This window comes from Aythya fuligula, chromosome 14 (assembly GCF_009819795.1).
Source record: "Aythya fuligula isolate bAytFul2 chromosome 14, bAytFul2.pri, whole genome shotgun sequence".
Classification (NCBI taxonomy): Eukaryota; Metazoa; Chordata; class Aves; order Anseriformes; family Anatidae; genus Aythya; species Aythya fuligula.
The window spans coordinates 7166355-7179795 of NC_045572.1; the positions used below are offsets into that span (position 1 = coordinate 7166355).

At 52.8% G+C, this 13441-nt stretch overlaps 1 protein-coding gene across 1 annotated transcript; it reads left to right on the plus strand.

The window, feature by feature from the left end:
- Positions 1 to 2217: 2217 nt before the first annotated feature.
- Positions 2218 to 10765, plus strand: PAIP2 (poly(A) binding protein interacting protein 2). Its single transcript, XM_032196965.1, has 5 exons — positions 2218 to 2308; positions 2782 to 2864; positions 5988 to 6145; positions 8388 to 8567; positions 9819 to 10765. Exons 3-5 carry the CDS (start codon positions 6008 to 6010, stop codon positions 9882 to 9884), a joined length of 384 nt encoding a protein of 127 aa, XP_032052856.1. The 5' UTR covers positions 2218 to 2308; positions 2782 to 2864; positions 5988 to 6007; the 3' UTR covers positions 9885 to 10765.
- Positions 10766 to 13441: the final 2676 nt, after the last annotated feature.

Here is a 13441-nt window from a genome sequence, read left to right on the forward strand (position 1 = left end):
ACAGTGAATTCTCTGGGGACTGAACAGGTAGTCATGAAATGTAAGCAGCTGATGTGCAATTTTTTGATATACTATTTAAATAAATCTTAACATGCAGTGACTTTCTACAAGAATAAGTTACTGCTTTGTACATGACACTTGTTAGTGTAACGTGGTTGGACATATTTAGTCTCAAAACTTCTCTGCTGCTTACTTAGGCCCCTAAAAGAAACTGCGCATAACAGAAACCCGGCAGTCAGTTCTGTTGTAACTAACTCACAGCGATGTACTTGGCTCCCTGCTTGCCTGTAATGACACTTGTCATTCATCCATCTCCAAGAGGCTGCTTGGTTCATCACTCAAAGCAGTCATTTAATCTTTGTCAGTCATGCTACTTATCAAAAGATGATGGATAAATGAATATTTTGAAGGAGAGAGGCAGAATTATGAGGTGTTGCCCTCCTGCAAGCATTTTAATGCTATTTCCTTACACCATACACAGCTACGATTAATGTATTGAAGTTGTACGGCTATGTTCTGTTTGTAAAGTAGCATTTCCTTACCTATTGTGATCACCTTAAATAGCAGAATACCTGTTCAGTGATCGTGGATCTGGTGTCCTTAGCCTGAGTAAATGCTAACCTGGGTAACTGATTGGGATTAAACTCTACTAAAATGGTAGGGTCATGTTTAGTGTCTAAACAAAGAAATCCCAGGTATAAAGGAATTGCAGCACAGTCCCAATGCAGAGGTCACAAGTCTCTGGCTCTCATTAACTCCAGCTCAGTTCCTGAACTTGGTGGAAGTTGGATCTCTCTCATGTATGTACTTTCAGAGCCTTGCTAGGCTGTATAAAAGCCTTCAGTACCTGTACACAAGCACAGTGCTGTGTCCAGGAACTAAGTCAAACCTGTTCTGCTGAAAGGTGTCTCGTTATATGCAAAGGGCCAGGAGAAAATGCATGCATTATGCTAATATGTGACAAAAAGAAAGCTCTCCTTAACTTGAGGAGAGATGCCAGGAGCATGCTTGGATGGCAGAAGGGTGTGTAGTCTTGCCATGAACTACTTGTGCTTCGGAATAACTGCACCGCGAAGGGATGGAGGGGAAATGGAGCAGAACAGGAGCCGTGGGTGTGAAAGGCTAGATGCAGGCTCACTGATCTGGATGCCAGCAATCGTGTACGAATTTCAACTCAGAAAAAGAATTCCTGAGGCTGTTGTTTCTTTGCTGCCTGTGTAGTTCAGAGGCAGACCTGAGGCCCTGGGCTTGCTGAACAATGGGCAGTAGAAGCCACCTCTGCTACAGCTGAGAAAGGCACGGGTAACGGTGGGGTTCGTTAAAGTACAGCTGGACATTGTGAAAATAAGAACAATAGTAAAATCTGTATACAACGCTGCATTCAAGGTGGAATCTACCCTCAGGAATAAAATAAGTAAACAAACTTTACGAGTCAGTTAGCCCTTACTAAACTTGGGAAGGAAGGAACGGGCTGAGGAGGGCAATGCTGACGAGTAACCCTCCACGTTCCCTCCCTCCTGAGGGGGCAGCTCGCCCGCCCGCAGGAGCCTTTCCAGCCTGACAGGTGCTGCTGGGAAAGGGCAAAACCAAACAGCTGCAGTGATCTGTTCACGTTTGGCAGCTTTTTAACCCTGCAGCCACTCAGATGGACATTTCCCTATCCCACAGCGATACTTCCCGGGTTAGTCAGGGTTATTTACAATTTCTGTGCACAGCTGCCTTCGCTGTTGTGCACACAAAGGGCTTAAGATGGCAGCCCCAGAAGGCAGTGGTTCCCCTCGGGTTTTATGGGGATGATCAGAAGAGAATAACGCGTTTTGTCGCCCGTTTTTTGTGACGGGCAGGGTTGTGGCGGGGGGCTCTGTGCAGGTCCCACCTCAGGGCCCTGCTCCCTGCCCCCCCCCCGCCTCCATCCCAGGCGGCGCCACAAGATGGCGGCTTGCCGCCCCGCCGGGACTACACCTCCCGGCATGCCCCGCGCGGCGGCCGGAGCGCGGCGCGAAATGGCCGCCGGCCTCCCCCCCCCCGCGACTACAACTCCCGGCACTCCCCGCGCCGCCGCCGACCAACTCGCGGCGGCGGCGGCTCGGGCCCCGCTCGGCTGGGGGCGTGTCCCGCGCGGTCCCGCAGGTAGCGGAAGTGACCTCACATCCGGCGGGGCTGCGGCGCTGGGAGGGGAGCGGGGCGGCGGGGAGGACGCGGCGCGGGGCGGAGCGGGGCAGCGGCGGCGGCTCGGAGCCGGGCGGGCGCACCCGCGGCCTTCCCATCCCTTCCCATCCCCTCACCCTTCCCCTCACCCTCGGAGCAGGTGAGCGGCGCCGCCCGGGATGCGGCCAACGCGGCGGGAGCGGGGGGGGGGCGCCACCACCGGGGGGAGGCCGCGCGCTCCTCCCCTCCCCTCCCCTCCCCTCCCAGCCCCTCACGTCCCATCCCCGGCCCCTCGGCCCCGGCCCCGTCCCGCCGCCTCCTCCCCGTTCGCGGCGCCCCCCGGCGGCGGCCCCATTGTCTGCGGCGTTCATCCGGGTCCTGCCGGGGAGGGGGGGGGGGGCGAGGGGGGGAGCGGGGCCTGACGAGATCCGGGCCCCCCCCCTCAGCGGGGCGGCCCCTTGTGGGCGAACAAAGCCCGCGCGGGGCGGGGGGAGCGGGGCCGGGCCCTGCCTCAGCCCCCGCTCCCCGGCACGCCCCCATCCCCCCCCCCAACCGGGGAGCTCCCGGTGTATGCACGCCTCCCCCCCCCCCGTGCCGTGCTCACAAACACCGCCTTGTTTTTGTTTCCTCAAGGCCTTGGAGCTGGGGCTCGCTGTGCGCAACCGGACCCGCCGACCTGCTGTGCCGGAGTAGGCGTTAGATAAAAGCTGCCTCAGGTTGGTGTTTTGGAAGCTGTGTTTGCAACCCCGAACCCTTTGGGCTCTACCAGGGGGTGGTGCGGGGCTGGCTGCGGGTCCAAACACAGCACAGCCCCTGAGAAACAGCGCTCCGCAGGCCCCCGGCGTTGTGAGCTCTGCGCTGCCTGCAGAACACACGCACTCAGCCCCGAGTTCTGCTGTTATTGCATGGTTAACGCCTGGATTCTGATAGTTCCTTAGACAAAAGCCCTGCTTTTTTCAGCCTTTCCTCGTGCACTTACACCGTTCTTTCTGCATCTTCCCACCTGCCCCGTCCCAGAACAGCTCGGGGCTGAGTCTCGCAGCGTTTGGCTGTGGCAGGGCTCTCCATCTTTTCTGTTTCCCAGCACTACTAATGCTGTTTTTTCCTCGTCTTAGTGTCAGGAGCTTTGAGATCCTCTGCTCTCCACCTATTCCCAGATGGAAAATGTATTCCTACTCGTGACTCTAGTGTCGCCTGCCACCGTGCCTTGTTTTCTCCAACAGCCTTCTCAGATCGTGCCTTTTTGGAAGGCTGAGGTGGCATTTGGCTCTCCTCCTCAGAGCTGCCTGCATCTAATACTAGCAAACAGATGAGACTGTTCTCATCCTTGTCGAGCACAGAAGGCCAACTGATTCCTATCTTGAAAGGGTGCAGTGGGAAGCTCCACGCAGAGCGTTTCATTACGAGTGGCAGAAAATCCAATTACAAGGAGTGCCGTGTCTGGGCACTGGCCTGGGGCTCCCTAGCTGTTAATGCTGGGTGAGCGTTCACACGTTTGCCTATAAAAACAGATCAGCAGGCGTGGGGCCTCAGCAGATAAACTGCCAGCGTTCAGGCTGAGGCCTTGGGGGCTCACCCTTGAGCGGTAATGGAAAAAGTTGTTTCAGTCCCAAGACAAAATGCTGTGCTTCTTTTCCCCTCTCCAAAACCAAAGGGTTCTTCCTCAGTGTTTAAGAACTGGGAAAACTGGCTGGTGATTTAACAAATGAACCTCTCAGGTCTTTATAACGGGGAGGGGTTTTGTTTGTTTTTTAACCTCTGTGAACGTGTCTGGGTGCAGTGGTTGTGTGCAGGAGCTCCCTGGCATTTGGCCTGAGTACCTTGGGCTGCTCATGCAGCTTCTCACCTCTAGCACACGTTGTTGGTGCGCGTAAAATCCAGTGGAATATTAGTATCGAGATGCACCTCACCAAAGAAAAGGTGAAAAGATGTACTAACAAAAAAAATACATAGGCTTTTCAGACTGAGGTCGTTTGTTTGTTTTAGGCCATGCTGTTTGTGAGCCTGTGAGCAGCCGAAGCTGCTTCCAACAGCTCCAGGCTGCAGTTGGGGTGCTGAACGCACCGTCTTTTCCTGTCTCACGTTAAACGCTGCCAGAAATCCTTTGGAAGTTTGTTTTGAGAGAACATCAAAAAGAACTTGTTTGCTGCTGCTGGAATACCCCAGTTTCTGGTCTCATTTGTTGGACTTCCTAGGGAGCTAAACTGACTTCCGTACTCGGGCTTGCCTTTGATTTAAAAACCTCGAGGAGAGCCAAGCAGGCGAGTTCCTTTTTCCTTGTGCTTTTCTTAATTGATCATTTGGATGTGGTGGGTCTCAGCCCTGGTGTTACCAAGAACAAACCGCGGAGTAAATCTTGCCTTAATTCCACGGATATTAGGGCTGATGGCAGCTCCTCTTTCCCTCTGTATTTCAGCACGATAAGCCCTGGCACTGTAACAGCGACGAGGGCTGTACCTCGATAGCTGCTTCCCCCAGTAAATCACTTCTGATATGCAGACAACTAGTTCGGGCGTTGATTTGAGAATAAAATAGAAATAATTGTTCCTCAGTACTGCGCTGATTGCCCATTTTTAGCACACTCTTTGGTCCTAAGCTGAAAATTGTTACCAGTCCCAGACGGCTGTTACAGAAGGAGCGGGGCTTCATGGCTAGGTGCTGAGCCTGTAGGTCATCGTGGTCCCCCTGAAAATACACCAAAAGGCTAAGAAAAGCACCCAAGATTAATTATTGTGATTTAATTCTTTCGTGCTGTTGTCAGGACGTTCAGCGCTGCCGTATCGGTATCTAAAAATACTCGGCTTTGGCAGTATTTATAGTCCTGCTGAAGCACGGTGTAGGAAGAACAATAGGATCGCCTCGCTGCAGCACAAGTAAGATTTTTCCATACAGAACCTCAGGTGTCTCTGAGCTTCAATGCCTTGCAAGCCCGACGGAAAGGCTGCAATATAGTTTGTTTTTATTAAAATAAAAGTCTAAATTTGGGTTTTGTCCTGCTTTTAGTCATGGGTAGGTGGAACAAAACGCGCTTCCCAGCTCTGCCTTGGCTCCCCGAGCTGCGCTGTCACGGGCTGCGGACACGCAGAAACGCTGAGCGCTCTCCGGACGTGACTCGGGCCACGTTAATGAAGTGGGACGAGAGGCAAGCACGTGCTGTCTGCCACTTCCCAGCGCCTTTACCTGAAGCTTCTCAATCAGGGGGCTTTTGCTAATGAAGGAGCTGTAAGAACTTACGCCAAATCGGCTCTGTGAGGAATCAGCACGTGGTGCTTGCTGCCTGTGGGAGCTTGCAAGCTTCCTGGGCAGTGAAACAGCCGTGAAAATTGGTTCGTGCGATCACAGAATCTGTCCTGTAACCAAATTTGGGTGCTCTAAAAGTTGCGCTGGAGTTTCCTGTGCCACGGATACCTGTGGAAGTTCCCCTGAGCAGCGCTGACACCGGGCAGCTGATTCCCAGGGGAGTTGGGTAAAACTCAGATGAAAGCTTCAGAATTATTTTTGGAAAACAAATTTTCCTTTTGTTTCTCGAATGTCACCTTAAATACTCTCTTTCACAAGCATGCGTGATTTCCAAGTTCTCTGACACTTTTATTTGGCCTCGGTGCTTGGCATTTGCTGATTGGGTGAGATTTAATTTGGCAAAGTCCTCTGAATCTGCACACAATGGGCATGGCGCTTCTGGTGCTGCCCCTCGTTCTGGTGTCATTTACACCGTGCTCACGGGGAAGCCACCTGGAGCCCTCGCAGGGAGCTGCAGCCTTCCCCTGGGCTGGGTTTATGCAGAAGCGGGGCGATGAGCGAATCCGCACGTCTTTAATTACCGCCTCTCTTAATTGCAGACCAGCTCAGAGACGCAGCCATGAAAGATCCAAGTCGCAGCAGCACTAGCCCCAGCATCATCAGCGAAGATGTGATTATCAACGGGCACTCCCACGAAGATGACAATCCCTTTGCGGAGTACATGTGGATGGAGAACGAAGAGGAGTTCAACAGGCAGGCAAGTTGCTCCCCTCCGTGGCTGTCCTGTGCCTGGGGTCCGAGGCTGGGAGTCCTTTAGTGCTGGGGTTTTTAGATGGGGGCAGCAGGCTGGTAGGGTTTTCTCCAGCAATAAATACTTATTTTCTGTAATCTCGGTGAGAAACAGGGGAGGTGCAGAATGTTTAAATGCAGCCATTAACTGCCTCCTGCTGCGGGGAGGAGGAAGCAACGTAGCTGGCGGAGTTTAAGTGGCATTTTGGAAAGGGCTGGGCCTGCCGGGCTGCTGAGCCGCTCCGCTGCTGCGTGCGCAGACACGCCGGGGCTGGGTGCGCTCAGGTGCCTGCCTGCCTCGCCAGCGGGGCTGTTGCTCACTGGGGAGTTGCTGGACAGGGCTGTGGGGTGACGGTCCTGTCCGGGTTGCTCAATGCTCCGTAACTCACAGCTGGGGTTGGCAGCCTGGCTGGGAGGAGGCTTTAAGTTCAGCTTCTCCCTTACAGCTGGGCACAGCTGGAGCCTGGGAGCAGCCCCCCTCTCTGCAGTGCCCTTTTCTCCATCGTTACTGGGTTTTTGCACTCACGTCGCTGCCTTCTCAGTGCTCCACTACAGCACGAGCGCGCTGCGGGCTCTGAGGCAGCACTTGTGGTGTGACTGCAGCCCTCTTCGGGGTGCCAAGCTAATCCCAAATTCAGGCTGCTGACAAAAAGTCCTCTTGTGCGTGTGCCAGGATGGCCGCGGCGTCGCTTCCTGTTCGGTGGGGTTTTCCTCCTGGCTGGGATTAGCCCGCAGGATGTGCAGCACCTGGGGAGTGAGCTGGGGGTTGTGCCGTGGGTAAATCTCTTCTCAGCTCTGTGTTTGGGGTGCGGGACAGGTGGGGGAGGAGAGGAGAATGGGCACAGGCAGACAGACGCCGTGTGCCGGCCTCTCCTCTTGCTGCTGGAGGCACAGCCCTCAGGGGGAAACCGAGCAAGTTAAACAGGCTGGAGAACACAAGTGGACAGTGTCCGTTTTGGGACATTTGGGGAATTAAACACCATTTCCTGCTGCTGCTGTTGGAAGCACCTGTAGGGATGCAACCGTGGAACGAAAAACCTGCAGTCAGGCCCCCCTGTGTAACCCTAGCTCATGGCCGTGTGCCCACGGCTTCCTTTTCCCCACGCACAGGATGGAGGATCTGCACGAGGAGGAGGATTGGAGACTGCTGCCCTCTCTGGGGTGCTTTGCCGGGGAAATTAATAAGTCAGTGTCCCAGGTGGGGTTTGAATTGTCTGGACAGTCTCAGAGCAGTCCGTAATGAGTCCCAGCGCCCCAGGAGCTGTGCCTCTGGAGCACGAAGCAAGCTGGTGCGTGTGTTTGACCCGAGGCACAGGGGACCAGGATTTTATGGGAATCCTGAACTCTGACACTGCCTTCTGGAATGTTAATTTCCACTTCAGGATTGAGTGCGTTTGATTTCAGAGTAAAGGATGAATAGGTAAACTTGTTTAAGCTTCCACTGAACGAACTTTAAATCTGCTCTGATTTTTTTCCCCCTGTGTCCGGCAAGTCATTTGCATCAGCTTTTGTTTCCCTGCTTTCCACCCTGGAGCACTGTGATACAGGACACGGGAAATGTGTCAGCATCAACGCCCTCCGAAGCTCGTTCACTGAACAACCAAACAGAGCTTCCCTTTAATCTTTGCTGTGCGTGTCGGTTCTGCCTCAGTTGATTTATCCTGCTTTTGGGACTGCAGGTCAGCATTCCTAATGACTGCCAACATCGTGTGGAGTTCCTTACAGCTGCGCTGTGTGAACACAACCGTAGGAGATGCTGCCTGTTCCCTGCTCCCAGTGACAGGCAGTCATTTTTCTTCCCCTCAAGAGCCTTGCAGGACACTTCTCTGCGGAGCGTGCTGCAGGCTGGATGTGTTGCCCCTGGTTCCTTTCCTCGTGCTTCCAGCGGGCTCAGCCCAGGCTGGCTGGCACAGCTGGCATTTCCCCCTGAATGGGCGTGCTGCTGCCTGTGCTCGTTAACAAGCTCTCTGTGGTAAGTGTGCAAACTGAACAGCCAGGGCTGCCGCTCCCTTCCAGCTGTGAGTTGCAGAGACAACACACTTTCTGATGTGAAAAAATCAGAGCTGCCTGCCTTCCTGCAGCACGGGCACGGCGTTCTGCCAGGCGTCCCGTGGTGTAGCTAGAAAGAGGGTCGGTTTTAGGTACAAAAAGCTCGAAGACACGAGTCTTCAATAGCTTTGTTGATGAAGCAGCTTCTTCTTGTTCTGTAGATCGAAGAGGAGTTGTGGGAAGAAGAGTTTATTGAGCGCTGCTTCCAGGAGATGCTGGAAGAAGAGGAGGAGCACGAGTGGTTTATTCCAGCCCGTGATCTCCCACAAACAATGGATCAAATCCAGGACCAGTTCAATGACCTTGTTATCAGTGACAGCTCATCACTGGAGGATCTGGTGGTAAATGCAGTTTCTGATCATTATATTTCCATAACTTCACACCTCTCTTTGTCCAGGGTTGATTTTTCTTGCTGTTAATGGCAGCAGAAAATCCTTTATGTGTGGGCTGGGGACTCTGAAGCCACGTGTGGCTGTGGTGGAGGGGGAAGTGTGGCAGGGCTGCGTAAGGTGTGCTTCCTCAGGTGACAGAACCTTTTCCGTGCCTTTCTGCCATACCCCTGGGGTGCCTCTCCTCGGCCATGGCATAAATTCAAGCGGGTTTGGGTATGCATGCTATGCTGTGAAGGGAAGGTGGTGAGTGGAGCGTGCTGGCTGCGAGGTGCCATGGGAGGACTGTAAAAGTTTAATTCAGCATCTGTCAACACTTAGGTAGGTACAAATCATCCTGAGGTCTGATCTGGACCACGCGTACCACAGCAGAACTCTTTAGAGAAGTTCTAAGGAAAAGGGAAGCAGCTAAACTGATTATTTCCCTCTATTCCTGCTGTCTGGCTTCTTAGTCTAGAGCTTAACTGAAAGGAAAGGGCAGTGGGCACACATTTTTCCCGAATGCAGTGCGGAGTTGCTGATGTAGGTAGTACAAGAAGCACAGTCACAGCACACACTGCTGTGAGATTCAGATGCAGGCACACCAACCTTCCCAAGCTTAAGCAGCTTAGAGCCAAGAACATAAAAGCGTAATCCTCTGTTTCTTTTTTAATGGTAAAGAGCTCATTTTGGAGGTGCTGTCTGCCCACCTTGAACTGCAGATCCTTGCAGAGCAGCTGCTTGCCAAGTGGGAGGACAGGGTAGTCACAGACACCGAAATGAAACAGTGCGGTGCTCATACATGTTAAATTCCCAGAAGTGGCTTAAGTTCCTGGAGCAAGTCTCTTCTTGCTTAAATAAGCAAGATCTGAAAGCCTCGTGGCACGTTTAACAGCTTAACTACAGAAAAAGCTATTTCAGCATTCACTGACGTTGCGGGTCCTGGTGCATGCCTGTGGGTTTCGTGTTTGTTTCCCATTCACTGAGCCCTCCTCTGACTGAAACGGCCAGGTGGTGCTAGTGGAGGATCAGGTACTAGCACAGAGTGGGCTTTTCTCATGAGCACGGAGATTTTAGCAGATGCAGAAACCATGTTGTGTGCCTGACTGTAACTCTGAATGTTCTCTAAACGTTCCTCATGCCACCCGCCTAGAATTGTGTTCGGTTTGGGAGTGGGGGATGAAAATAACAATTCAACTGGAGTTCTGTTTTTCCCTTCCTCAGGTCAAGAGTAATCTGAATCCAAACGCAAAGGAGTTTGTTCCTGGGGTGAAGTACTTAAATATTTGAGTAGACTGGGCCCTCTTTTGGTGGATGTAGCACAATTTCCACACTGTGAAGCCAGTATTAGAAGATTTAATTGTAAAAGCTCTCTCTTCTTGTCACTGTGTTACACTTATGCATTGCCAAAGTTTTGTTAGTCTTGCATGCTCAATAAAAGTGCTGAGACTGTTATTAAGTAAATCTGTCAAAAGTTTAATGGAAACATAATTGGACCCTGGCTCTCTGCAAAGGAGACAGTGAGGTAGGAAGCACCAGTCAAGTTGAGACAAAGTACCACATTTATAAAACCTTCTGCAGACTCTGTCTTTTTAAATAGGACTTGCAATTTGCTTTGGATGGTCTGTTTTTAACTAAAGATGTGTTAACTGGTGCTAGTTTGCACCTGATAATGCCTTAACTTTAAAACGAAAGCAAGGTTATCTGATTGTTATGCAAATTAGCTAACTTTCCTTTGAACTATCAGTATTGTTACTAATGTTACTTTTTTCCCCTTAAAAAAGAATTCATGCTTCTTTTAAGCAGCGTGAGCTTTAACAGAAATTTTACAGACCTGTACAGAGTCGTAGATCTCAGCTACTGAACTAACATCCAAGTGATCGGAAGGAAGAAATTCCCTTACTTGCAGTGTGTTATCATGTTAGAAATGTTTCACTTCCTAATTATGTTAAAGGACATGTGAGTTTCATCACAATTTCTTCCAAGAACCCGGATACATACATAGCACTGCCTATGTAACTTTTAGCTTACAACTTTATTATAGCTGGATTTAACCGAGAAAACCCTAGCATTAGTGATTTGAGTGGTGCTTTTTTCCCTTGCTTTGTTTAATCATCACTACACAATAGTCTACAGCACAATGACTTTTTTTTTTTTTCTTTTAATAAAGCTAGAACAGTTTTGGCTTCTTAAACTTCATATTTGGGTAGGTTAAGCTGCCATACGTGTTCAGTGTGAATAGTGTTTAAGTTGAAAATATTGTAAAAAAATTATATTTTTTCAAAAATATTTAAAAAAATAAATAATAGTAGAAATGATTTGGTGGCTGTCTCATCAATCTGCATCTCACCTGGAATCTCATTCGGCAGGGGGAAGGGATGACGTGCTGCTGCGCATCAGGGACGGTGCCCATAGGGCTGCTTGTGACAGGATAGCCCCAAGTGATCCGAGCTCGGGCTCTGGCTGCTCTTTTCTGTCCTCTGACTGCTCTGCGTGTTTGCCTGGCCATAGTTTCCTTCGTTCTCATCACTGCTAATCCTAGTTCAGCCCCACTGTTTCTGGCAGCACAGGAAGTCCCAGTTAGCAGCTGATGGCACTATATAAAACTGCTGCCTGACACAGGCTTTCGGAGGCTTTGGCAGGGCAGCTGCTGGAGCCGGGGTGCTGTCGGTGCCTGTTCTCCCTGCACAAACCCCACAGAGCCGCAGGAAGGGCTGAGCGAGCTGCGGGGTGCCCACAGGGGTCAGGTCTCCTCCAGCAGCCCTCAGGTAGGGGTCTGAGCCACTCCCGTGTCACAACGTGCTGCTGTATTTATTTAAGCACTGTTGTTTTTGTAAGCCGTGGGTAAGCCCGATGGAAACATGTCCGAGATCACAGGGTGCTGTAGAACAGGAAGAGCGAGGCGCTGCCTTTGCTCTGCTGTTAGCTTCTTCCATAACCACTTGGCTTTGCTGCCAGTCTCGCTCCAGCTGGAAAATCTGCTCTCCTGAGGAATCCAGTCGGACAACTCCTTTTTCTGCTGCTCCGCAGCATCCAGCACAATTTCTCCCAGCTGCCCTGCTGGGCGTTGCCTCCCCTGGCTTTCCCTGCTGGCCTTCCTAGAAGTAACAAACCTACCCCGGTGTTTCTCCTGACTTTGGAAACTGCTTAAACTCGAGCACCTACACGCAGAGGGTCAGGAGGTAGCATCCTGCCGTGCTACAGCTGATTTTGGCCAAAGCTGGGGTCCCACCCGAGGAGCCCTGCAGAGCTGGCGGCGTTTGCTTTCCCTGCCCTTGTCCCTGAGCTTCCTCTGGGACTTCTCAGCCCCTGTGCAGTCGGCTCAGGGTGAGCGGCAGCTGAATGCTTCAGCTGGGAGCTGGCGTGGTGAGAAACAGCCAGGCTTGCTGCGGTTTGTTTTTGTGCTTTGTTTTCATCCCAGGCAACTGCACAATCCAGAAAGGTTTGTTAAAGAGCCGAGCTTACTGACGGTGTCTGCAGGGATCCTGGAGGCGGCGGGTAGGACAGGGGAGGGTGCCACGGGGCTGCTCTCAGCCAGGAGCTCATCTAATGAGGTGTTTGGGGCGATCCCTTGCTCTCAGCATCAGCCCTGGACTGAAACCGGAGCAGGGGGCTGGCTGCTGCCTTCCAGGAGTCGCTGGGTCCGAATTGTTTGCTGTGCTGTGTCTGGCTGGGGTGGCGTTAACTCCATGGCAGTCCCTGGAGTGCTGAGTCAGGTTTGTGACCCAGACAAGGCTGGCACGCAGCCTCAAGGCTTCCCCTTCTCCTTGCTCAGCCCACACCCACACCTCTTGTGGGCAAGACGCTGGCAGGGGACTCAGGCAGCACAGCTGGCCGAGGGATACAGCACGCCACGTAGCATCGCCCTCAGCCTGAGAACTGGGACGGGACGGGACGGGGAGGTTCTCCCATTGCTCCGAGCCCATGGGAGGCGGCGACTCATTGCACTTGCATCACTTGGGACTTAGTGTTTGTTTGTTTTTTCTTCTTCTTCTTCTTCTTTTTTTTTTTTTTCCTACCTCCTTTCCTTCTTCACTTACACTTACTCACTTATTAAGCTGCCCTTACTTTCACCTGTGAATTTTCCTTTGCTCTTCATGCTCTGCGTGGGGTGAGAGGGAGGGAGGGAGGGAGCAGCTGTCACGGTGCCCGGCTCCCACCTGGGTCCGTATCCGTGTCTGGGTAGCCCAGCGCTGCCTTCACCTTTGGGTTTGGGTGCTAAACCCCAACCTGAGCCCAGAAGCTGGGCTGGGCCGTCATCGGGAGGCTGTCCTCTGGCACCCTGCGGGATGGTTCCCTCTGAAGCCTTGAAAATGCAGAAGGGACGAGGGAACGGTGCAGGAAACAACAAAAACACCTCTGGGGCAGGTGGGTTTGGATGTTTTTTTAATGCAGAATCTTAAAACAGAGCGGTCTGATCGCTGTACCCAGCACAGACCCAGCTGCACCCCCTGCAGCCCTGCTGCAGCCAAGGGCGTGGTGTGAAAATCCTTGGCCCTGGCCGGTCCCAGCACCACTGGTTGGAGCTGACGGGCTTCAGCAAAGCTTGGGACACCCCAAGCCAGCGGGAGGCTGAGTTGGGGCGAGCACACGGGGGCTGCTGGTGCTGAGGCCGGCGCCTGGGGAGCCCCCAGGATGGGCTCTGCACGCTAGATTCAGCTAAAGCCAAGCCAGCGCCATCCCCAAAACGCAACCAAATTCCCCCAGCCCCGCGTTCGGGGAAAGAAGCCTCGGCGGGGGATGCTGGCAGCCCCCCAGCGATGCTGCCGGGTGCGACCCCGGGCTCTCGGCTCGGCTCTTCCCCGCCCCGTGCCCTCCAGCAGCGGGGCCGAGGCGCCGGGTGCCGC

What these genes read in the sequence shown, in the direction of transcription:
- PAIP2 (XM_032196965.1), top strand. Translation starts at nt 6,008, where the DNA reads ATGAAAGATCCAAGTCGCAGCAGCACTAGCCCCAGCATCATCAGCGAA. An exon ending in AAGAGGAGTTCAACAGGCAG is followed by an intron (nt 6,146 to 8,387) that starts GCAAGTTGCTCC and finishes CTTGTTCTGTAG; the next exon opens with ATCGAAGAGGAGTTGTGGGA. An exon ending in CATCACTGGAGGATCTGGTG is followed by an intron (nt 8,568 to 9,818) that starts GTAAATGCAGTT and finishes TCCCTTCCTCAG; the next exon opens with GTCAAGAGTAATCTGAATCC.